This window comes from Sceloporus undulatus, chromosome 5 (genome assembly GCF_019175285.1).
Source record: "Sceloporus undulatus isolate JIND9_A2432 ecotype Alabama chromosome 5, SceUnd_v1.1, whole genome shotgun sequence".
Lineage (NCBI taxonomy): Eukaryota > Metazoa > Chordata > Lepidosauria > Squamata > Phrynosomatidae > Sceloporus > Sceloporus undulatus.
The window spans coordinates 34,713,717-34,738,674 of record NC_056526.1 but is presented as its reverse complement, the minus strand read 5'-3'; the positions used below and the strand labels follow the sequence as shown (position 1 = coordinate 34,738,674).

The 24,958-nt window shown below is 42.2% G+C and overlaps 3 protein-coding genes across 3 annotated transcripts in view; 2 read left to right on the top strand and 1 right to left on the bottom strand.

Moving 5' to 3' along the window:
* The window catches only part of LOC121931346 (arf-GAP with dual PH domain-containing protein 1-like), a 19,931-nt gene extending 9,556 nt beyond the window's left edge, over window positions 1–10,375 (top strand). The window contains exons 5-11 of the mRNA XM_042469007.1: window positions 2,191–2,303; window positions 4,677–4,823; window positions 6,170–6,253; window positions 6,905–6,967; window positions 8,492–8,563; window positions 9,260–9,491; window positions 9,802–10,375. Of these exons, the coding sequence (XP_042324941.1) occupies window positions 2,191–2,303; window positions 4,677–4,823; window positions 6,170–6,253; window positions 6,905–6,967; window positions 8,492–8,563; window positions 9,260–9,491; window positions 9,802–9,830 (740 nt within the window). The 3' untranslated portion in view covers window positions 9,831–10,375. The remainder of the gene's footprint in view (window positions 1–2,190; window positions 2,304–4,676; window positions 4,824–6,169; window positions 6,254–6,904; window positions 6,968–8,491; window positions 8,564–9,259; window positions 9,492–9,801) is intronic.
* A 1,017-nt stretch (window positions 10,376–11,392) lies between these two features.
* On the top strand, window positions 11,393–12,433 carry LOC121932115 (urotensin-2 receptor-like). The gene has a single exon (XM_042470515.1). The coding sequence runs from the start codon at window positions 11,393–11,395 to the stop codon at window positions 12,431–12,433; it is 1,041 nt and encodes a 346-aa protein (XP_042326449.1).
* Window positions 12,434–21,347: 8,914 nt separating this feature from the next.
* Window positions 21,348–24,958, bottom strand: part of LGALS1 (galectin 1) — a 13,140-nt gene continuing 9,529 nt past the window's right edge. Inside the window, exons 3-4 of the mRNA XM_042469170.1 lie at window positions 22,429–22,600; window positions 21,348–21,579 (exon numbers count right to left, since the gene is read on the bottom strand). Of these exons, the coding sequence (XP_042325104.1) occupies window positions 21,433–21,579; window positions 22,429–22,600 (319 nt within the window). The 3' untranslated portion in view covers window positions 21,348–21,432. The remainder of the gene's footprint in view (window positions 21,580–22,428; window positions 22,601–24,958) is intronic.

The following is a 24,958-nucleotide window of genomic DNA, read 5'->3' as shown; positions in this document are numbered from 1 at the left end:
AGCAAAGGAGTCAGAAAAACCATTCTGACTCCTTTGCTGGAACATGAAAGGGTTCCTCAGGCCGAGTAAGACAACTGCCTTAAGCAACAGATTTTGGGGGCAGAGGAAAAACACATACTCACCATTCGTGAGGAGCATTCCTCACCATTGACTGTACTAGCTAGGGCACATGGGAACTGCAGTCAATTTGGATGATCATACTTTGCCCACTCAATTTCTAGAATATTATTTTTAACTGGCAGGATACTCTGATGTGACAATTCTTACTGTGGTGGGCTGAGCAGAAAGCACCACTGAGAAGATAACTAGTTAAGGGTAAACCACAGGACAATGTTAAAACAAAATTTAATTGCACTTTAATTATGTGGCTGCATTATCTCATACAATCCTGTGATTTGTAGTTTTGGTGGGACACTTTGAATTCTTTACTAGAGAGCTCTAGTGCTGTAGTTCAGGAGAGTGTCCCAGAGCAGTGCATCTCAACCACTTGTCCTTCTCTTGTTTAGTACTTCGAGATCCAGCATAGTGTAGTAGTTTGGGTGTTGGACTATGACTCTGGAGATAAAGGTTTGAGTCCTGGCTTGGCTATGTAAACCCACTGGTTAACCAAGGGCACATCACACTTTATCAGAGGATGGCAATGGCAAACTCCCTCTGAAGAACCTTGCCAAGAAAACCGCATGATAGCTTCACTGTAGGGTTGCCATAAGTCAGAAATGACTTGAAGGCATACAGCAAGAACAAGAACAGTTTTGTACTTCAGTTACTGGAAGCCCCAGCCTGCGTGGTCAATAGAGCAGAGGCTGAAATCCAAAACATCTGGAGGGGCAAAGACTGAGAACCAAGAACCAGAGCTCTCTATCAGAATTCCAAGTACCTCACCAAATGACACACTTCACCACCAACAGAGCAGTGTAAAAGATGTAAGACATGTTAATCGTGCACTGTGAATACATCCTAACTCTGATAGGACAGATGAAGCATTTTTCAGAAACATTTTCCTGCTTAAGCGTGTGGTTTATGGAACAGCGGTACAGGATGTCATGTTATTTCTACCCACTAGGAGAAATGCTTTGCTCCCGACAACCTGCAGAATGTAACAGGAACACATCTAGCTCAGTGTTTGTGGTCCATGAGTGTTGAAAGGTGTGAAGCTGTACAGTGATCAGAGTGAGACACAGTAGCTTCTGTATGGAAACGTTTTTGTAATGGGTATGGGTATAAGAATTAAGTGCTAGCAGTGTTTATTCTGGTTTAGGTCATATGCCTTCAAATGCAGGGTGGCAGATACATACCCTCCAACATTTCATAGGTAAAAACTGGGACATAAGTGGCCCAGCAAGATCAGAGTTTGGTCAAAAGGGTAACAACAAAACAAATGTTATTAATGAAGATGAACACACAAAATTATCATGTTAAATAGACAAACCCTTGAATTTATTAAAGTTAAAACCCCAGATGAGTCAACTGAGAAAGGCAAGAGTACAGCCTCTACTCTCCTCCCTTCTGAGTTAATTTTATTTGAGCTACTTGTGTACTTTAAGTTCAGTTTGCAGCTATTGAAATAAGCAAGGAAGAAGGAGACAAGTGGGAGGAAGAGAGACAAACCAGGGCATTCTAAAAACAACCGAGAAAGTGAGACAGCAGTAGATTAACTGGGTCTCTCTCTGCCAAACCAGGACTGTTGGGGGTATGAGACAGTAATCCCAACAAATAATGCCTTCCCCAAATGAGGTGGGAAGAAGCTGTGCCTGTTGACTTCCTGCTGTTGTGTAGTGTAAAAGACAGAGAAATGCTGCCAGAAGAAAGCAACCACAAATCAAGCTTTGTTGTTTTGTGCCTTCAAGTCATTTCTGACTTATGGAAACTCTAAACTCATGGGATTTTCTTGGCAGAATCTGTTCAGAGTGGGCTTGCCTTATCTCAAGGCAGAGAGAGTATGACTCAGTTTCCCCACTCAGCCTTGGATTTCCATGGCTGAGTGAGATTTGAACCGTGGTCTCCAGGGTTGTAGTCAAACACTCAAACCACTACACCATGGTTCCTGGTTAATTTTTTTGAAGAGTCATATGTTGCCCGTACCTAGCATGGACAAAATAATCTGACCCAGTTTAAGGTAGCTTCCAAAGATTGTCTGATGCTCCTCTGTGACCACTAAATATAATCTCCAGCTTGGGTTTCTTCTTTTAGGGGTGAAGGAAGGGATCCTATGGAAACGAGGCCGGGACAATGGACAGTATCTGCCACGCAGGTTTCTATTGTCGGAGAGAGAAGGATGTCTCAAGTATTTCATCAGGCAGGATGTGAGTAACAATCTACTTGTGCCCGTTTCCAGCGGATTCATCATGCTAGCTTGCTACAGTGAAAATAAAACAGAGTCACATAGCATCTAAAAGATTAACAAGCTTGTGAGTTCATCCCCAAACAGAGTGTGCAGCTTCCCTCAAGTGACAGAGATGTTGCAGGATACTCTGTATGACACTAAAAGGTGGGTTGGAGAGTCAATTTATGATCCCCAGGACCCCCTAGGAACAACACAGACACTACTAAAATGGAATATTTTTTAAAAGGAAGTGGCTATAATTCTAATTCTGGTTTTTAAAAACTGGTTTTGTTTGATATTCAACAGTGCAGATGGATCCTACAACCTTTTAAAAGAAATGAAATGTCACTCCTTAGGGAGCCACCTTGACTCCTAATCTTGGCAGAAGGTGGGATATAAATAAGGTCATTGATTGATTAATCAATTCCAGGAGAAGCAGTTCACCCTCTTGTAGCAGTGGAAGGGGCTCAGGAAAATTCTGATTTGAGGAGTCTGGAGCGGTTGAGAGCTACAGAACAGCCTTGGAGAGAAATGTTGTAGTGGCTCTTGGAAAAGTTATTTTTGAATTACAGTTCCTAGAATCCCTGGCCAGTATAACCACTGGCCAGGTCCTATTTAAGACATTGAGAGGCTTGAAGCAGAATGTTCATTTGAGGCCCCTTCCCTAGGGCTGGGGTGGTGTAGTGGTTACATTAGGTGGACCAGAACTAGGAAAAGTATGCCTGTAGTTATAAAACTCTATAATATTCTCTGGGCAGCATCCTATTAAGGACATACATATGCAGAAGTGTGGCTTATGGACACATATGTCTTTACATCCACATGTGTAAGTGTGTCTTATGCATGTAAATATCTCTTTTTGGATGGGGTGTAGGGAGCTATTATCTAGCCATTTGCTCTTCATCAAAAACTTCCACACCCTGACAACTGTCAATCCCTGGGAGGGGATATTGCTGCCACCACTGGTGCTTACTGGTGGAGAGAGTAGTGGGGAGTGAGGCAATTCAGTTGATAAAGATGTGGCTGTTCTGGTCTCCCAGGGGAAATAAAAATATAGTACAGTCCATTTGTGAGCACATCCTCATCCCTTGCCCTTCAGAGCTGAGACCAGGGGCTATTCAGACTGTGAAAATAATCCAGGATGAATCCAGGTTGAATTTCCGCTGTCCAGGAGAGCTGGCAGCAGCCAATAGCAACAGAGCTACAGAGTCTTTGGTTACAAGATAACGACAAGGCAAAGGAGTAACAAGGACACAGCGTCTGAAACAATCCACTGTCCAGAGTAACAGAAGATAAAGAAGTCAGAGCATACCAAGAGTTCAGAATAGCAGAAAGCAGGATAGTCAGGCAGTCCGAGAGTTCAGGGTTTGAGCAAGCAGAATCATCAGGCAATCCAAGAGAATCATCAGGCAAAGGTCTGGTGCAGAGAGTCAGGCAACACAAGAGTTCAAGACAAGGGTGCTTTCTCCAGAGACATCAGTTAACCTCTGACAATGTCCTGACATTCTTCCCAGGCTTTTATCTCCAGCTTTCACTTGTGCAGCTGTTCCTTGATTGCTTGGTGTTTTGCATAAATTATGTGGGAGCGACGTACATTCTCCCTTTCTGACCTTTGCTGGCTGAATGAAGGCACAGCCAAGTTTGCATCCTCATTCTCCTCGCTACCCAAGATGGCAGGTATCTCTGCTGCACTGGTGCTAGGTTTCTGACTGTTTTCATTGGCAGCATTCTCTGCTGGCACAGGCACTGAGGAACTGGGGCCAGGCTCAGTGCTGGGCTCCTCTGCATCCACATCCTCCTCCTCCTCCTCATCTCTAGCTTCTACGCAGGGCATGACAGTTGTTCACGTGCAACCCGAATGCACCCAATTCAGTTTGGGGGGGCTGCCAAAATCCCCATTTAACCTGGGGTAATTGATACCGGACTTTCCCCCAAGTTTTTAAAAAATATTTACATCATCGGTAGTGTGAATAACTGATGCAAATAGACTCAGGATAATTTGGAATTAAGCTCTGCTTGCCTTGAACTTGTTTTGAATACATTCACATCGTCGAAGAGATGCACATGGATGCAGATCCATAATGTGAATAACAAACCTGGAATGCATGAGTGAGGTTATTCACATCATTCTGCTAAAAAACTGATGTCTGAATAACCCCTTTGTTATCTGACTTGTCTCCATCCTCCCTTCCCTTTCTGGGCTTGACTGCTACTAGGGTTGGGGGGACGACACAAAGCAGCATAATTAAAGTGTCATTCTCTGCCTGCTCCATGAAGGAAGTCAGCCTATTTATTATTATTATTATTATTATTGATTATATACAAATAATAATAAAATGCATTTTCTTCTCAGGGAAAAGAACCTAAAGTATCAATTAAAATTGACACTATCAATGCCGTGTTCCAGCCTGAAAAGATAGGGAACCCCAATGGCCTGCAGATCACCTATCTTAAAGATAACAAGACACGCAACATCTTCCTTTACCATGAGGATGGGAAGGTATGTGAACCTGGTCTGCCAATGGTTTGGAGCACAATCAGCCACATCTGTAGGATATTATGGGGAAAGCCTTAATTAATAGAACCCTTGTCTTAAATGGTACTAGGTACCTAAGAAGGAGGGCAGAAAGAAATATTAATTCACAAGAATAAGGAGAATAAACATGTATGGTATCTGTGCACATTTCCAAAACCATGGATGCTTCAACAAGGGGAATTTTAAGTATTCATATTCTGAAAATAGTGTGAAATGGCTTGCAGGAAGCTTTATATTTACAGGGTACAACAAAGACAGCTGCTATTTCTGTTTCAGGCTGTTTTGAGGACTGGAGAGCTTAAGATTGCCCTGATGAAAGGCCGTATTGTTCTTAAACATGGTGGACTGCAATGCATTTTCTTTCTTAGCACTTTTGGGAATGAACTTATCATTCTGTCTTCTTTCTGGTCTTAGTGCCTTCCTTTTATATTTTGTTTCTTCCCCATAAGGCCTAATACAAAGCCAACCCTACTGTTAGGTAGAGTCCAGTGGCTGCCTCAGAAGGCAAATTCTGGATCTCATGAAACAGTACAATTGTCATTTTCTTTCTTGTTCTTATATGTTCACTACAAGTGGGGGAGACGTTCTTATGAGATTTTTCTTCCTGTGGCAGAATAATTTGGCTGGCTTCATGTAATGGTGGGTCTCTGGCTGAGGGAGACTTGTTTCCCTGTCTTGGGCAGTAAAATGTTCTGGGATGGTCCTAGCAAGAGTGTTATTTAAGGCAAGCTAGATCCTATCTGCTTATTATCTGAAAGTCTCCAGATAAGCAAGAATATTTGCAAGAACTTGCTTCCTATAATCATATTTCATAGACATGCGTGCTGTGTGAGCAATAGTGTAGCAATATTAAAGTTCAGGTCCTTTGCATTGCCTGCAAATGAGCACATGGTTGGAACAATAATAAGGGAGGATGTTCTTCAGGTTGTTATGAATTTTGGCTCTGGGATATGTCCATGGGGCAAAACTACAACATGGAAACTTTTTTGGACTACAACTACTCCAGTCCCCCAGTTTACATTGACGAATTTGGAGAAGTTATAGTCCCAAAAGGTGGCTTTCACAGCTCTGGGACAAACTAGACACTATACATTCGGCATAGCATGCAACTATATCTGCTACTGAATTTATGAGAAATTAATCAGAATTTAATTTAAAAAAAAACATGGACCTCTGTGGGATGTTGGGTTCCTCAAATTCATATTGCAAACCTGCCAGGAAGAGAACTTCCAGAGAACTGAATGGGATTTGCTTTGAATCAAACTGTCAGTCACTTATTTAATGTTTTATATTGTGTTTCCCTTTCATAGGAAATAGTGGACTGGTTCAATGCAATCCGTGCTGTACAGTTCCACTATCTGAAGGTGGCTTTTCCTGTTGCCAGTGACCAAGAGGTAGTAGAGTTATGAAACAGGATAGTATATTACCATGGCTACATTATAGATTCATGGCTTGCTAGTAACATTGCAAAGTTCGTTGCATTCGGCCTCTTGGCCATCTTTGTATCAAGGGAAAATTATGGTGGGCATACTCATGCAACATGATAAATTATGATTTGGGTCAATCATGGTTTGTTGCTTAGGTCATGAATTGCACAGAAGGTAACCAAATGAGCATGATTTGTCTTCCTCATTTCCAGTTTGATTCTCTGCTTCCTTTTTGTTAGCCCCTACTTCAGGGTGGGCAGATGGGAAAGGAAACCAGGGACAAACCATGATTTGGATTCAAATAAGCCATTATTTGAAGAAGCCAACATTCAAAAGCTAGCAACAAATCATGGGTTGAAATTGGGATTTGCGTCTGACCAATAGACTTGCAGCAGAAATAAGCTCACACATCACAAAAACCATATTTCAACAAATCATGGCTTGTCGTGATGTGCAAATGTGGTTTCTCTCTGTGTCTGTCTCAGTTAGTAATAAAGCATGTTGATAACTTCGTTAAATGACAATTTCCCTAGCAGATCTAGATTTTTGGTTATCTCAAGTGGTTTGGGGTGACTTTCTGGACATGCTGACAAATCAGAAACTGTTCCTTTGTTTCAGCTAAGAAACCGGCTGACACGGAATTTCTTAAAAGAAGGATATATGGAAAAGACTGGGCCAAAGGTAATGGTTTCTCTCATTTACCCAGCGTTCTTTGGCTTGATAGTAATGATTTGGCTTGATAGTAATGATTTCACTTATACTTTGAATGAAACAAATGTTTGACTGCTAGCAGCTAGGTTTCCTATCACACTATAGGTGTGAAATGAACAGAGGTAAGCTGCAGTTATTGTGTATTTGCTAATTACTGCTGTTTTCATTGGTTGCCCTGCTTATCTGTGTCTTTACAGAGAATTTTTAGACTTACATTTTACATATTTGGACTGGAATTTGTACTGTTTCTCCCCACCTAAATGTTTAAATGACTGTGCATGTCTATGCTCATATATGTAAATGTGAGTGTGTGTGTATCCACATGCACACTTGACTACTGGAGATAATATTTCACACATCTTATGAAACAGACTCTAATCTATGATGGTTTAAAGTGAAAGAATTTAATAGTCTTCCAGGTCATCTCACTATGTTCCCCCCTCCCCATAAGTCTAGACTGAAGCCTGCATTTTTTTCTTTTCCTTTATAAAGAAGCCAAGTGGATAACTACGAACATTGTTTACATTACATTTCATTCATTATATTTTGTTGCTGAGAATGAATTTAAAGCATTTCTGTATTAGGACAATTGCCCATTTAATCCACTGTCATCAGCCATAGCTGATGTAGTAGTGGTTTGAGTGGTGGACTATGGCTCTGGAGATCAGGATTCAATTCTCACTTGGCCATGAAAACCCACAGGGTGTCCTTGGGTGAGTTACACACTCTCATCCCCAGAAAACTCCATGATAGATTTGCCTTAGGGTCACCATAAATTGGAAATAACTTGAAGTCACATAACAATAACATAAGCCAGCGAAACCCCTCATCCAGTTTGTGAAGTAGGAGTAACACTTTCAGTTCAGAGAGAGTAAAAACAGTATGTTTGCACTGTCTGATTTTCACACAGTAAAGTACCATCTATGAAATGGTCAGTAAGGTATCATTCCTGAAACCAAGAAAACATGCACCTGACCAGTAGCTTGATGGGAGACTACTTAAAAACAGAGCTTGGAAAAGAGCCCATGTTGTCTTGGGAATTCTGGAAACTGTGATACAAAAAGGTAACTTTTACAAATTCTGCCTAGGAAGCAATAGGGATAAAAGGAGTTGGAGCCCAACATCCTCCACAGCAGAGCTTGGAAAAATTACTTTTTTGGACTACAATTCAGAGAAACCCTTGGCTAGCATGGCCACTAGAGATTGTAACATTCTGGGAGGTGGTTTTTAAAAGAAACAACATTTCCTGCTAGCAACATGGCTAGGGATCACTATTAACTCCTTGGAGGTAAGCCCAGTCCTAAATTCTAGAGGCAGGGCTATATTTGTTGCTGCAAAAATATCAAAGACCCTAATAAATTGTTGGCCTTTTAAGGTGCCCTGTATGAACATATCACCACAGAATTTGACCGAATGCAGTTCTAATGCCACTTCCCCAGTTTTGCCAGGTGAGGGCACTCTCCTCTTGTAAATGGCCTTGGTTCTCTTCTGCAGCAGAAGGAGGCTTTCAAGAAACGCTGGTTCACTCTGGACCATAGGAGACTGATGTACTTCAAAGATCCTTTGGTAAGTTGCCATCTGTATTGCCTCTTCTCCTTTCCACCACCCTTAGGGATTACACTTAGTGGGGTGGAGGCACAATTTGTTGCTTTGTTTTAAGATATCAGACATTATCATACAGTATAAGTATATAAGAGCTGGACAGTGATGAAGAAAATTAATTCATTTGAGTTGTAGTGTTGGAGAAGAGTGCTGAGGTTACCATGGATGGCCAAAAAAGACAAACAGTTGGGTCTTTGAACAAATCAAGCCTGAACTCTCCCTGTAATCCAAGATGACTAAACTGAGTCTGTTGTATTTTCGCCACATCATGAAAAGGCAAGACTCATTAGAAACGACTATGATGCTGGGGAAGGTGAAGGGAAGTAGAAAGAGAGGGAGACCAAATGTCAGATGGATAGACTCAATCAAAAAGATCACGGGCCTGAGGTTACAGAATCTGAGCAGAGAGGTAGAGAATAGTGAGAGGGCTTGGAAACATCTCATTCACAGGGTCACCGTGAACTGAGACCAAATAGAAAACAATTAACAATAAGATCTGGCACACTGCACGCTTCTCAGTAGTCCGCCAGGGAAGTAATATAGCACAACCCTGTCAGGGTTTGATTGGTCCTATGTTTTCCTTTACTAAGATGGGCCAGCATTCCAAAGTGGTCCCTAAAGCAGATTTTTTTTTAAAAAAACATTTCTTGCAATGCCTAGGATGCTTTTGCTAAAGGTGAAGTTTTCGTGGGCAGCAGGGAACATGGGTACAGCATCACAAAAGGCCTGCCAGCTGGCACACAGGGCAATTTCACTTGGCAATATGGCATCACCATCATCACACCTGACCGTGATTACCTCTTTACCTGTGAGAAAGAGAGGGAGCAGCAAGAGTGGATGACTGCCTTCCAGCACATTATAGAACAACCCATGACTCCCCAGGAGTATGCAAGTAAGCCTCTGAAAGTTATGTGTACCTGTCCATCTAGTTCTTATACCAGTCTATTTATATTTATATGTATTGCTCTAGGGTTCAGGATGTGTCACCTACATAATCCTTGTCATTTACAGAACAGCCCCTTAAAATAGGCCTCAGGTCCAATACAACTCTCTTGTATTGGATAATTCCAGTACAATGCTGTTGTATGTAATCTGTATTATCTGGAGGTCTGTTAGCATGCTGATGATGGCATGTAGGTGTTGACACATGCAAGGGGATATATACAATTAAACTTTCTAATGGATTCTCTGCTTTTTTACAGTTGAAGCCTATTTCAAGCTTAAGCCATAACATTTCTGAAGGACTGAGAACCTGCTGCTATCCTACTTAGTTTACCCTTTTGGGGAAAACACAGGAGAGAAAAGAAAACATTCTTCATCAAATGAATTGCAGTGCTATATTCCATGTTTCCTCATGGTCGGGAACATGCTTTTTTGAAATCTCTGAAGCACAACTCTTTAAAGTCTTCTGTGTACCTTCTCAATCTTCTTTATTGGGTGAATGTATTTAAAAACGAACTACTGTATATCTACTCTGAGCACTTGTTGTTTAGCTGCAGTAAGCAGCTCTTTAACATCAGCATGTTCTGTTATTTGGACTGGCAAAGAAAATAGATGCAAAGATGGGGAAACCATGGGCCTTGGCACTATTACAGGTCTGTGTACAGCCCCTCCAAAGACTGACATGTTTATTTCCTGTTAGGAAGAGTATGCTGGTTGTTCTTCTCCATTGCTCACTACTGCTTGTGGTTGATTGGTTGCTGGCTATTAAAAGCGTCAAAGCTGGATGCAGTAATCTATTCAATGTGATGACTATGTGTGGTGCCTAAGAGATGCATGTATCATGGCGACCCTGTGGATGAGACATCTCCAAGCCTCCTTATCTTCCACTGTTTTGCTTAGTTCCTGCAAATCCATGCCTGTGATTTTGCATAATACTGACCCTTCTCCTTGCCTCATATTCTATAATTATTCTGATCCCATAGCTACATGCTTTCCTCAGGTGGCTATCTATTTAAACCCCTGCAGTAACCTTCTAGTTTTGATTTAACGAGCAAGCATGTGGCAGTGTCTTTTAAATTCACAATGTTGCATCCAACAGAAAAATTAGGAATAGCATGGGCACTGAGATTATTATCCTTTGTTACAGGAATCTAACTTTTACCCTTGACTTATCCATGGGTCATATAAAAATCCATAATTTTGGCCCCAAAATTTGCCCTCAACTTATACATGAGGTTGACTTATAACCAAGTATATATGGTAATACCATTGCTCAGGTAAACGCTAACAATCTGATAGCAACTGCTGAGTGTGCTCACAGCTGAGTGTGAAGTCACAAGTTACACTAACAACCCTCCAGTGTGAAGGGAATGGAATTATTGATGAGAAAGCAGAACAGAGAGGAAAGCAAGGAGAAAATCTGCATGGCTGCCACAAAGAGAAGTTTTCTCTGTTAATGAACCATTGAATAAAGACATGAAGAGTGCAAGAGAGAGAAGCAGATTGTGTAGGAAAGTGCACGCACACAAGCTCTGGAGGCAGAAAGCAGTGAGAAGATATGGTGCCACCTATTCTGTAGAATGAAATCGATTTGCTTCTTCTGAACACCTTTCTTCCCTCAAGAATGGTAAGAAGCACTTGGTGAACACAGCAAGGAAAAAAAGCATTGGGACACCTTGATGGCATACATAATTTCATAACAGAAATAGACTTTCTGCTCTCCCACCTTTGTTTTCTTCCCACCTCTCTTCGCTTCCCCTCCCGTCTGTTGTTAAGCTGGCAAGAGTGTCTGAAACAAAATACATGTATGTCATCGTTTTTCCTAGACCTGAAGCACACCTTGGGTATTCCATGATGGAGGAATTCATAGAGGAAGCTTCATGGGGCAATTTCTCTGAGGATGATGAGCTTAGAGAGGAAAGTGCTATCACTGAAGTCTTGGGTGCGATCCTTCTCCTCATGTGTCTCTTTGGTATAGCAGGGAATATCTATACGCTGGTGGTAGCATTTGGCAGTGCATCTTTTCGATCGACAGGTTCTTTGTGTGTGTATGTGATCAATTTGGCTTTTGCTGATATACTCTACCTTTCTACCATCCCTTTTGTGGTGTGTACGTATTTTGCCCAGGACTGGTTTTTTGGGGACATGGGCTGCAGGATTTTGCTTAGCCTTGACCTGCTCACAATGCATGCTAGCATTTTCATGTTGACCACCATGAGCTTGGAGCGTTATTGGGCAGTGACTAAACCATTACGGGCCAGGTGGGCTCGAAATAGCTACCGCAAACTTGCTAGTATTGCAGTGTGGCTCCTTTCAGTGTTGCTTACACTTCCCATGATGATCATGATCCAGCTGCGGGAAGGAAGAAGCCACAAGCAGATTTGTTTTCCCACCTGGACACCTGATGCTTACCGAGTTTACCTCACAGTTCTCTTCAGCACCAGCATCCTTGGCCCTGGCTTAGTTCTGGGTATAGTCTATTCCCATCTTGCTTGGGCCTATTGGACTTCCATGAAAATTATGCAGCCTCAAGTGATGGGCAGAGTCTTGAAACAGAAGCTGTTCCCCCGGATCTTCAGCATCATTGTTGCCTACTGGGCTTGCTTTGTACCATTCTGGGCATGGCAACTAGCCAAACTGTATTGGTCTGAGGAGCTGGAGATTGGGCCCACCACTCAGGTGTATCTCAACTTTGGTGTTACTTGCTTGACCTATGGCAACAGCTGCATCAACCCATTCCTTTATACCCTGCTTACCAGGAATTACATGCAGTACATGGCCAAACAAGGTGGGGAGAGAAACAGTGGGGGCTATGTGCTCTTTAAGAGGAGAAGATGTGAAAAGCCTCAAGCAGAATGTATATCTGTGGCACAGGGAGGAGTGATGGAATAAAGATGGCTAAGGATAATACTGCCAGTACCCACATGAATCAGCTAGAGCTGGGGTCGGAGGGTCTTTTTCACCCTTACAAGATCCCAGTGGACCATTGCAGTGGGGCTGATGCAACTAAAAAAAAAGTGACATCTCTTCAGGTTCATTTTTGACTGATTTACAATTGTTGTTTTTTAGTGTTGCAGGGGTTCAGGCATGGGGCTTTCGGGGTTTGCAGTGTGGTGCAGTGTTTTTGAACCCCTGAGAGAAGCAGACCAACACTAAAATTCCCCACAAAATATTGGGAGGTATTTCTGGGGAAGAACTGTTGCTAACATGGTGGTTTGGAGAGCTCTGTTCCTAAAATATAACATTTCCAGGCTCTGAAATCAAGCTATTCACTTAGATAATCTTCTGGGACTTTATTCAGCAAATGATGGTTTTGCCATGAAAGTTTTGGAAAGGATGATAAATTACTAATAGATGAGCCACATTCTCCCACAGTGCCAAAATGATAGAATTACTCTCCCAGTGTTGCCTCCCTCATTAATAGAACTGAGATGATAAATTCATTAGTGCTGCTGTTTGAGGGCATTTGAGACAATGGAAAAGTTGTTGCTATGCTCCTTCCTGGCCTGTTGTCATTTTTAATGATGTTGCTCTTTTTAATTGTTCTGTTGTTTAATTCTTCTGTCTTCTTTTAATGGGTTGGATCAAGGCCCACTTGGAGACTTAGTGACATAAAAGGGACTTTTGTTATGCCTAAGTTAAATCACATTGACTTCTGTGGTTTGCATCCAAATTAGGCACAGGCAGCTGGGTTAGCTCCCCTCCCCCTGCATAGCTATCATTCCAGTCTCCCCAAAATGTTGCACAGCGAGTCAAGAAAATAAGGCAAGTGGATAAATGGGGATTTTCCCAAACTGGGGGGGGGGGTATATTCCCCTGTTTTCAGGGATCACCTGCATCCTTGCCTTTTATTCTCAGGTGACCTAACCTTCTGTGTGACACGGTAGGAGTGGAAAGGCTGCCATGAAGAAGAGGTACAGCAAAGTTCGCATCTACCAGCCTAAGCACAGGCACCTAATGCTGGTTTTAACTCATTGGATATACAGTATACTCAACTGTTAAAGCTGTGGCTATATTTCCCTTTTATTCCCAATTGATTCCATGGATCTACTTTAGTTGGAACTGACAGGTCACTCTCTCTCAGCCTCAGTGGAAGGCAATGGCAAACCTCCTCTGAAGAGAATGTAAGCAGGAGGAAAAGGGTCAGTTCAGTTCAGGTCAGAGGCAGGGCACAAATGGAGCTCCCATCGGGCACCTTCCCTCCCCCCTTTTTTATTTTTTAAAATTATTTTTGACAAAAAATTTGCATGATTTTTGCTTGAGGTAGATACATAGATAGATAGAACGTGGCTAGCTGCTGGTTCACTTTCCCTTTCATTTCCCTGCTTCCAGCAAAGGGGAAATGTTGCAAAGAATACTTTGCAAAAAACTTTTTTCCTTTGCGAATAAATGCTACAATGTGAATGATACAATGTTATCTTTCCAATTTCGCAAATTGGCAAACTGATACATGCTTTTGCTACTGTCTCTAAGGAATTCAGGGGTAGCCTAAAGAATGCATGGCATTGCATCCTTTTCTGGCATTTCTGAGGTGAGGAATTTATTATTATTATTATTATTATTATTATTATTATTACTACTACTACTACTACATGTGTATGAGGCATTCTGGGGTAGCAAGGAGGGGGGATACAGGATGCAGAGATGGCATTAGCTTGCATTTTGGGGTTGAAAATGGGGCCAAGGGCAGATCATAACCTGCATTGACCCAAATGCCCACAACAACAACAACACACACACACACACACACACACACACGAGGTTTTTAATTTGACAGAATCTGTGCATTCTGGCACCTGGCTCTTTAAAAAAAAAAGGGGGGGGGAAGCACACTTCCGATGCCCCAATGAGTGCTGCAAACGTCACCTATGACGATCGCTTCATTGACAGCAAGCGATTCATATTAAACCCGATTTCCCCAAGAGGGCATTCGGGTTAAAATGCCCCTGATTTTTAGTGGGCACTTGCTTACGGAGAGATTCGGGAGGCCTCCCCCCCCCCTGAATCTGCCCAGTTCCTTCCAGGGCAAAACTGCCAGTGAGAATGGCCCCCCCATTTTTTAAATGTTTGCTCCGCTTTTTTCCAATGAGGATCAGAATTGTTTTCCAATAACGAGTGGCATATATCCCGATTCAAGATTCGGAGCTTATAGGAGCTAAATAGGCCATAGGAACCTATTTTAAATAAAGAGGAGTTATATAACCAGGGGCAGAAAGGGTTCTATTCATTTCTAGTGCCTTCAATGTATTGGTATCTTTCAAGCATCCTGCAAAATATTTTTGTATCTGATTGTACAACATTGAATTATTGAATGATTTGTGCTCTTTCTGGATGTATTCACCATTAAAGTATTTTCAAGAGCACTGATGAAAGTGTGTGTGTAGTGGGTCCCCACCTTCAACACAGTGTGGTATGTCTGGTGCTTTAAATAAGAAACTGGATTTGAGAAGGGCGATCAGATAGAAGCGAAAATGGCACAAAGTCAGGATCTCTGTAGCTGGGGACTGGCTTCATTCCCTGCCTTGCCTTCCCTACAATTCTAGGAGGTTACAAGAGCAATAACTGATATGATTTACCATGTAACATGTTGCAGACCAGTGTTACTGAAAATGGCAATCTGTGGATGAGTACTAGACCATGAGCTATTGCTTGCTGGTCTGTGGTGAGTTTTCATGAAAGAAAGAAACAATTATAGCCAATGGGCTCAAGTATGGTGCCAGTCCCTGGCCCATTGATGATGGGTAGGTTGGGGGGGGGGAGGCTGCCACTCCACCACATCAGTAAATTTAGACTATAGGCTGTAAATCCTGGAGAATACTTCACATATAGTGTGTTTCAAGTGTGTGCTTACAAACATGAATTATGAATGAATAGAAAAATGTTCATCTGCAAATATGATACATGACAGTAGATTTGTCAGAGCTTTAACACTGCAGCTTTGTCTTGAAAGTACAGTTGTAGAGGAAATCCAAGTTTGCTCTCATGTAATTTGTGAGAGAGCCAAGCTCCATCTCAATAGAGTGCAGCACCCCTGGACTACTGCTGGAGCCTTAGTATACCAGCAGAGCCCAATGCAACACCAACATCTGTCCTCTTGCACCACCATTGTGCCAGGCAGTTGTAACTATTTGTAGTTTATGTCTGTGAATCAATTCTATTGGTTGAAATAAATAGGAGATGTGAGTTGTGGGTGTGACTGGAAGTAAAGTGGCAGTGAGACTGCAGCAATCCTGGCAGTGGGGGTGACAGGGAGATTCTCTCCTATTAAAGGCCTCATTCAAACTACATAATAAACCAGTTTTCAAACCGGTTTAAACTGCTTTAAAGGGCCCTTATTCCCACTGGTATCGAATTTCTCCAACATGGTTTGGGGGGAAGTGTACAGTTGGTTCTTCTGAATCCAAGGCATTTACCAGATTTTTTAAAATGATTTGGTTCAATGCCAGTGCAAATGCGTTGTCGATTGGATTCAGTTCCCTGTGACGTTGCACATTTTAGAATACATTTTCAATTGATCCAGTTCTTAATGTGAACATGAAGTGGGTTAAATTGAGTAGGCTCATTCGCAGCAATCAAAGTCTGGACATCTATTTGGTGTCTAATTGTCCATCGATTTGAAATGATCCAATGCAAAAATTGGTTTATTATGTAGTGTGAATGAGGCAAAAATAGTTTTTGCTGCCATACCCCCAACTGCTGCTATGTACCAATTGAAAAATGCATGCCCCACAACTGTACCAATAATGCAGAAACAGTCTGAATGAATCCTCATTGTTCCACTTTGCCAGCTTCTTTTAAAATGTCCCAGTTTCTCTTTTTGGCCAGATCCACATGGGCCAAAATATTCCAGGAGCAGCCCAGAGTATTCTGATCCTGGAGCTGCTCCACTGTCCCACCATTAGCTGGGCTAGGCAGCTGTTCATATGAATGTCCTGCTGTGCTGCTTGGCGCACTGCAAGATCAGAACGAGGCAGCTAGCATCATTCACATTACTGGGTATCCCAAACTGATATCAGAGCAAGTGACATGTTGCAGACAGCATAGTGTGACCATTGTAGACAGCTGCCAGGCATTGAAATAGAGGGCTCCGCGTCTTCCAGGAAAATCTGGAGCAAAATATGAGTTTTTAAAAATGTTCTAAAGGGGGTATACATCACGTTTGGTGCTGAACTAAGTGGATGTTGTCTGGACTGTTTGTACCAGAACCAGGGTTTGGGTCTGTACCGAGAAGATGTAGGAGAGACATTTTATTTGGTCCGTATGGACAATCCCTTCTTCTCCCCACTTTCCCCCTTTCTTAACAGATTACTTCAATTGCTGCAGACTGGGTTCAAAGTGAAAAAATAGTTTGCACTCAATTAATTCAGTAGGTGAAGAGGAAAGGAGGGGCAGAATCTTGCCCTTCCCAGTAGGCTCAGACAAAAACAAACTGTTGCAGCCTCTTCTAGTTTGAATGTTCTTCCTCAACAATATCTTCACCACACTCTGATGTTGCTTGGCCATATGTACCACAGTTTTGACATGTGAAATGTTGGAGGGCATTTATTGATTAGTTATATCCCCCTCCCATATTAATCTGCTCATGCTTGTATACGTGAGCAGATCTCATGGATCTTTTCCTTCTTACTTTATCCTCACAACAACACTGTGAGGTAAGTCAGGCTGAGAAAGGATGAGTTTATATCTCAGTGAGGGAACAGAACCTGGAACTGTCAAATCTCAGCTGATCACCACATTGTCTCATTTGTACTTGCCATTTTATTCATATAATAATCACTTACTAAATCGTGTGGCTGTAAAAGAAACCAGCAGCTCTCTCTTGCTTCCCAGCATTTTCTGATTTGGTGTAACAGCAGAATAAGATTTCCTTACCCATTAAGCAAAACAGTTCAGACAAATGGCATTTTACTTCATGCCAGTGAACAGTATACATAGATTAAAAACATTCTTATCAAGTGAGTATAATGTCCCATTTGCATCATCATCATCATCACCATCATCCACTTCTCCCTATAGATCAAGGCGGGGAACAGCAACAGATTAAAATACAACACATAAATAACATCAGTTAAAAAATCATAAACCAGAAATAATCATCTACCACTTTTCTCCCTTATTTAATATGTCCCTTAAAGCCCTCCAACAAACTAGTGTGATTGTCCTATCTTTTTCTCCTCTTACATTATGGATTTTTTCCTGTAATGAGGCATGTTACACCTACATACCACATTCCTCTTTCTAACGTAGAAGGCCCACTTTAACAGCTAAGGCCATTTCATAGACTGCCAATATATCATAGCATGGAAAAGTTATCTTTTTGTAACTCAGCTTTTGGAATATCCCATCTGACATTTGCCATCCAAAAATTACTTTTCCAAACTCTGTTTCATACACGAATCTACAGATGTTTGTGTATTTGTAACTCCTGCTCATAACTATCCCTCCCCCATTTTATACCTTACAAGAATATTTTCTCTGTATGTTGTGTTCACTGACTTTGCATCTGCAAACAGCCTGCTCCCTTCAGAAGTAGTTGTCTCAGCAAATGGGCAGGATGGGCCCACCTGCATGAATACCCTTCCATACCATCTGAACTGAAGACAGCAACCACAAAATCTTGACCAGATTCAGGGCTATGACTAATTTTTCTTTTCTTTCCTTCCCCTGTATCATTTTCAACACCTTTGCCTTATGAAGAAGTCTGTGGGGCTTTGAAAGCTTCCAACATGTATATTGTGCATTTTGGTTGGTCCTTTTAAGGTATCATTGTTTTATGGATTTTGAATGATACTGTACTTTGTTATATGGCCAACAGGGCTACCCCTGGATATGTTTTCTGGAGCATAACAGGTTCATTTAATAATACAAATAAACCACAATATCCCCCCCCTGCTGTTCTTAGTGCCACTGCATCTACTCCATTTATTCCTATTGCTGCTTATACCACCACAGGTGCTGCTGTTAAGAACCTGTCTAGCTAGCTAGTTTTCATGCATACATATATGGCATGGTAGACTGATTGATCCTAGAATTTATTCAGCATACCTTTGTCAGCATAAAACATGTCTGTGCAATTCTAGGTGTCTAGGAATTACATTATCAGTGCCAAAAGTACTTAGAAACAGAAAGGGAACAAGGTTTGTTGCATGCACAAGAGTGCAGGCAAGAGTAAAAGGGAGAGTTGTGTTGTAACAGTGATGATAATCTACTGGGGAGTGCCCCGTCTGTTCTGTGTGAATTTTGTGCATGCGAAAATTATTCCCTCATTCTGTGTGAATTTTGTGCATGTGAAAATTATTCAAGAATTCTTCCATTCTGTGCAAATTCTGTGCATTTATTCAATCTGGAGGGGCGTGTTTGCAGCAACTATTATCAATTTTGGACTAAGCTTCTATGTCCTACATAATTCTTTCTTGAGTCTTTCAGGCCATACTTTGCTTTCTTCCTTTTATTTTGCCAGGGCACCATTTTTCTGAAATATGCAAATGCCATAAAAAAAACTTTTTAAATTAAAAATCTGTTGTCATGAAATGCTGGCAATGCGACTTACACAAGAGAGATTGCTTTTCCATATTATTCTAAGCATCACATAGATTGACTCACTATGTTGCCGATGGAGCCACCATCAACCCAGCATCCTTCAAATGTGCTGATTGCAATTCCCATCAGCTTAGCTATGCTGTAGTCCAATACATCTGGAGGTGCTAAGTGGGGGAGGTTTCTGTGACTGTCTTAATGTGAATCCTTCTTGCTACAGTGAATTTTACATCAGCTAGTAACAGCTGTTGTGTTTCTTCAAATAATTTCTGTGTACCTTCAAATAATTTCTGACTTGTAGTGATCCCAAGGTGAGCATGTGTGTGTGTTGTGTGCCTTCAAGCCATTTCTGACTTATGGCAGCCGTAAGGCGAACCGACCACAAGGTTTTCTTGACAAGTTTCTTCAGAGGGGATTTGCCATTGCTGTCTTCTGAGAATGGGAGAGTGTGACTTGCCCAAGGTCACCCAACCTCTAAGGTGAACACATCACAGGGTTTTCTTGGCAAGATTTTTTCAGAGGGTGTTTGCCTTGCCTTCTTCTGTGGTGGAGTGTGTGTGACTTGCACTGGGTTATCCAGTGGTTTTCCATGGCAGAGTTGGGATTCAAACTCTGATCTCTCAGCATCCTAGTCCAATGCTCAAACCACTACACCACTCTGGCTCTTAATAATAGTGGCTGATATAAAAAAACAAAACAAAGGAGACTCTGAATAATAGGAAGATTTGTGGTTTTGTGGATTCCATGATGCTTAATGCTGACCTTAATATACTTGTTGTTTGGGAATCAACAGTGGACCTCTCATACTATCATGGGATATCATCTTGATTATCTGTTTGTCCAATTCTCTCTTTTGGAGCAACATGCACCTCCCTGTAATCACATCTCTTCTCCAATCCTTGAGGGGAGCAGGAGGAATCTCAGGATGAGAACACTGCCTTTAAAAGTGCTTGTGCGTGTACATATGTGTATAGATAGATAGATAAATAGATACCCTCTTTTGCTAGACCTGGTGGTTTGAATTTGAAGGGCACATTCTGTGAAACTGTGGTTGATGTTTAAGATGCCATGTTTAATTTCATCATCATGCTCCAGCTTTCTGTGACCTCACAATTTGTCAGCTTTTGGCTCTGAAATTTCAGAGTTTGCGAGATATGGCAGCCCCATACAGAGGCATTCATGCACAAAGTGCAAACAGGGAGATCCAGAAAGAGATGCTAATTGCTAAGTGTTACTGCAACAGAGTTGAAGTAATAGGCTGTTATTCCCACATATTTACAGCAGCTTGTCATTGAGGTCTGTGTTGCCTTATACTGGCATGGCAGGGCTTGCCAAGTTTCAGGCCTATAGTCTCTTTCACACTATATAGTTACAGCATGTTGGTGTTATTTTAACTGTTATGGCTTCATCCTATAGAATCCAAGATTTGCAGTTTTCAGAGATACTTGAAATTCTCTGCCAGGGAGCTCCAATGCTGTAATTCAGATGAGTGCAGCAGAGAATTCTTAGTACCTCACCAAACTACAAATCCCAGGATTCTGTGAAGCCATAGCAGTTAAAATGGTATCAAAATGGTATAATTCAGTAGTGTGAAAGGTAAGTATATAATTCTTTAACAGAAAGAAAGGAAAACAATAACATGGGAAGAGGATGTGTTACTGTGCTGCTCTCTTTACTGCATATTTGTTGCCTTTACTGTATTCTGTTTCACAATGTAATTGAACACCACTTTTGGAGGCATATCCTCCAACATTTCACAGATGACAACCAGGACCCATGTGGACAAGCAACGTCAGAGTGTGGTCAAGATGGCAATAATTATTAGTTAGAATAGACAAGCTAGAAGAGGCTGCCGTCTTTTGCTATAGCCAGAACTTACTAGGAAGGTCAGGATTTCTCTCCTCTTTCCATTGCTAAGTTAACTGAGAGCAAACTACTTTTGCACTTTGAACTCAATTTGTAGCAACTGAAATAATATGAGGAAAAAGGAAGTTTGGGGAGAATGAGAAAGAAACTGGGAAATCTGAAAAGCAGTTGAGGAAATGGGACCCCAGAGGATTAATTGTGACTGTCCCTGCCAAATCAGGACAGTTGGATGGTGTGGGGAAGCTTTTGATTTTGTATGCATGTTGAAAATAAAACATCAATCCAAATGTTTCTTGCACATGTTTGTACCAGTCAGAGCCATGTGTCTTTTGTGTGTTTTAGTCACCTACAATGGACTTATGACTGCCGAAATAACTTTGGAAACAAATGGACACTTCACAAATTAAAACCAGAATTGAATAGCATTTATTTTTTTCTGCTTTATTGAGCAGGAGAGGTAAGTGAGATGGGACCAGGAGATGGGGCAGTTAAGCAATGGACAGGCCTTTGAATGCAATGTCGCCTTCTACACAGGCAAATTCGATGCCTTCTGAGCCTGAGGCATTGGGGACCTTGAACTGATGGTTACCAGGCAGCGTAATGGTCACCTCATTTTTGTCATGAGCAAAGAACACCTACAGAAAAAAAGAGGGGTGTGAGATGGTGGAGACAGAAGATATAATCCATTTACAGTGGTCCCTTTGTATACATGGGGGATTTGTGCCAGACCCACCCCCCACGTATGGCAAAAACTTGAGACCTGAAGTCTCATTGATTTCTATGGTCGTGTACTCTTGTGTGCAGTGCAGCACATGCGCCATTTTAAGTCCTCAGGCTTGCCGTGCACAGAAGCTTAAGTCTTTGTATGGCAAGCTTGCGTATGGAGTGGGCGGGTTATAATTATTTTAGTATTCTCTCCTGTCAATTAGAACAAATACGACAACAGGATATTAATTATGGCTGCCCATGGAAAATGTGCCTATTTAGTAAGGTTGATCAACTGTGGCCCTGCAGATGCTTTTGGCCTACAACTACCATCAGCCCTAGCCAGTACAGCAAATGGCAAGGATTATGGGAAATGTAGTTCAAAAACATCTGGAAGGGCACAGCTGCATACTCCTGCTAAATTGATAATTTGACAAGAGTTTCTGTGTCATTAATTTCATGACGGGGAAAACCAAATGAAAAGTATCTAGCAAGGGATATTTCTGTAATATCTTCACCAGCTGTCTTAGATCTGCTGTTCTCCAGATATGTTGGACTACAAATTCCACAATGATGGTGACTATAAATGGTTTGAGTTGTAGGTGGACACATCTGGAGAAAGGAGCCATATTAGAAAATATTGATCTCAACTGTACTTCTGTCACCCTTTTGTATAATATACAACCCTCCAAATTTGTTGCTTTGTACCTATGTCTTACCATATCTAATCCTTCCTCCCACCCAACCACTAGCCATGGACAACCAGTCCCAAGCCTCACCTCAGCACTGCTGCCCTCTTGGAAGGGAAAGTTGGTCTCCCTGTGTTCTGTGCCCCACTTTCCTTTGGACTTGGAATTGCAGACGATGGTCCTTATGTCTCCATGAGCATCAAAACGTGCATTGAAATGCAGTATAAGGTCATCTTTGCTTTTACCCAGGTTAACTACAAAACTAAGATAAAGGGAAGAACATTAATGCAAGGCACCGGGGATACAAAACAACACTATTTGTTTTTGTTAGTTCAAGGCACTAATATCTCACACTTCTAAAAAAAAGTTTCCCCGAGGAGCTTATAGCAACCATAATACACTGAATACTAAACAAGCATGGAAGCATGATATATTGAGCATCAACAGATGCACAGACAAAGTCATTCAAATATGAAACATCAAACATTTTTTAATAATGAGGAAATTGATATGCACACACTTAGCAAGGCAGTGATGTCACCCTAGCCCTACTTTCACTGCATTAGACAATGAGATCTAGAAACAGCACAATAAGCCTTCCTCACCTAGTACCCTCCATAAATTGCAAACTTGTTTTGAGGATTGGAAAAGAGGGTCCAGGCCCTGAGGCTTGATAGTCTTACCATTACATTGTACCTTGAAGCAAGTTTGTTCCCACTGCCACATGCAGCGCAACCCAGCTCTGTCTTAGACAAAAGATGCTGAATGATTTTTGGAGCCCCAGAAATCAATCATGTATGATGCTATATCACAACTAAAGCAGCTCTTAGGCAATGTGAGCGCCAGCATGGCATAGCAATTCGAGAGTTGGACTATGATGCTATAGACCAGGGTTCAATTCCCAACGCAGCCATGAAACTCACTGGGTGATCTTGGGCAAGTCACATGCTCTCACTCTCAGGGTTTACCTTAGGCCCATTACAGACGGGCAAAAAGTACGTGCTCGGCACGTACTAGGGTTAGAAACGCCCCTAACCCTAGTATGTGCCAAGCGCGTACAAGATGGCAGTGCCCATTCTACATGGGTGCTGCCATCTTGACTTCGCGGACGCTTAGCGTTTGCACGTCGTGCAGCAGACGCCACAAGTGCACCATTGGCGACTTGCGGTGCCATTTCCGTGCCTCAAGAAGTTGCATTTTGCAGCTTCTTTTTTGTTGCGTCCGGGAATCGCGCGGTTTGCCTGCTGCGGTTCCTGGACGCAGCAACCAGCGGTGCTGGCAGACCGCCCTTTTTGGGCTGTCTGTAAAGCGCCTTAGGGTCTTCATAAGTTGGAAACTACTTGGAGGCACACAGCAAAGAAGCAGGCAATTGGGAGATCTCCCTCTTTCTCTGATTCCCACAGTTGGTTGCAGGTTACAGGCTGCACATGAACATGATCCACCATAACTTTTTGCAGCCACCTCCTCCTCTTCCTCTGCTTGAGGCAAGTTGAACCAATTACACAATTTCTCTCCTTCTCAATTATTTTTCCCAAGGGAGTTCAGGGTTGCTCGTCCAGTCTCCTTGAGGCCCCCTCCCTAACAGCTCATAGGCGCCACTGTGTAGGTGGTAAACTGAGGAGGTTTTGGGAATGACTGGCTAGGAGGAATCTTCCGTGATGGGAAGCAAGGAGGGAACAGTTAGGGCATGCTGCTCCTTTAGATTATGTCTTTTCCCAGTGAAGGAGCCAAAATCCCTTTAGGCTCCTTCCTGCCTAAACACAGATCTTCTCTAGTATAGCAGCAATGGGGAAATGTGTGGCCCTCTAGCTGGTCCTTGCTACTGGATCTGCTGGTAAGATCTGCTGGGGCGGTGTTGCAATTCAACAACAACTGAAAGGACACATCTTCTCTATCCCGCTCTCTCAAACCAGTGCCCTTCAGTATTGTTGGGCTACAGTTCCCATTCTTACCAGTCATCACTAGGTGGCAAAATTCTGTTACACTGCCAGGATTTCCTGGGAGTTTTGTTTTACCCTGCAATCTGTTTCTTTTGAATACAGTGAGCCCTTTGTATCTGCTGGAGTTTGGTTCCAGAACCCTCCATGGATACCAAAATCCATGGAAGCTCAAGTCCCATTAAATACAGTGGCACCGTAAAATGATGTCCCTTACATAAAATGGCAAAATCAAGGTTTGCTATTTGGAATTTATACTTTAAAAAAATATTTTCAAGCCATGGATGTTTGAATTCGTGGATAAAGAATCTATGGATAAGGAGGGCTATTGGTTCCTGAGATGACTTAAAGATGAAGGCCAAGATCCAGTGGTTATACTGGCAGAGCTTAACCTTCTGCCAGTGTATCTACACTGGTGGTCCAGGTTGCAATGGTTTGTTCTCCTGCCCAGCTGTACAAAAGCAGCTTGGTTCTCAGGGTGGGGTGGGGGGCAAGCATCCCCACTCCAGCTACAGGTTGGCTGTATGGATGTACCCAGGAGCCACCTGTCTGCACTTATTTACCCTGGAGAGGAGAAAAAGCAGTCATCAATCCCTGGACAAAAGCAGCAGTTATTTCTTTGGTCCTGGGAGCGCAAGGGTAGGTAGACATCTCAAACTAGTCAGGAGAGGAGGTTGGAGTTG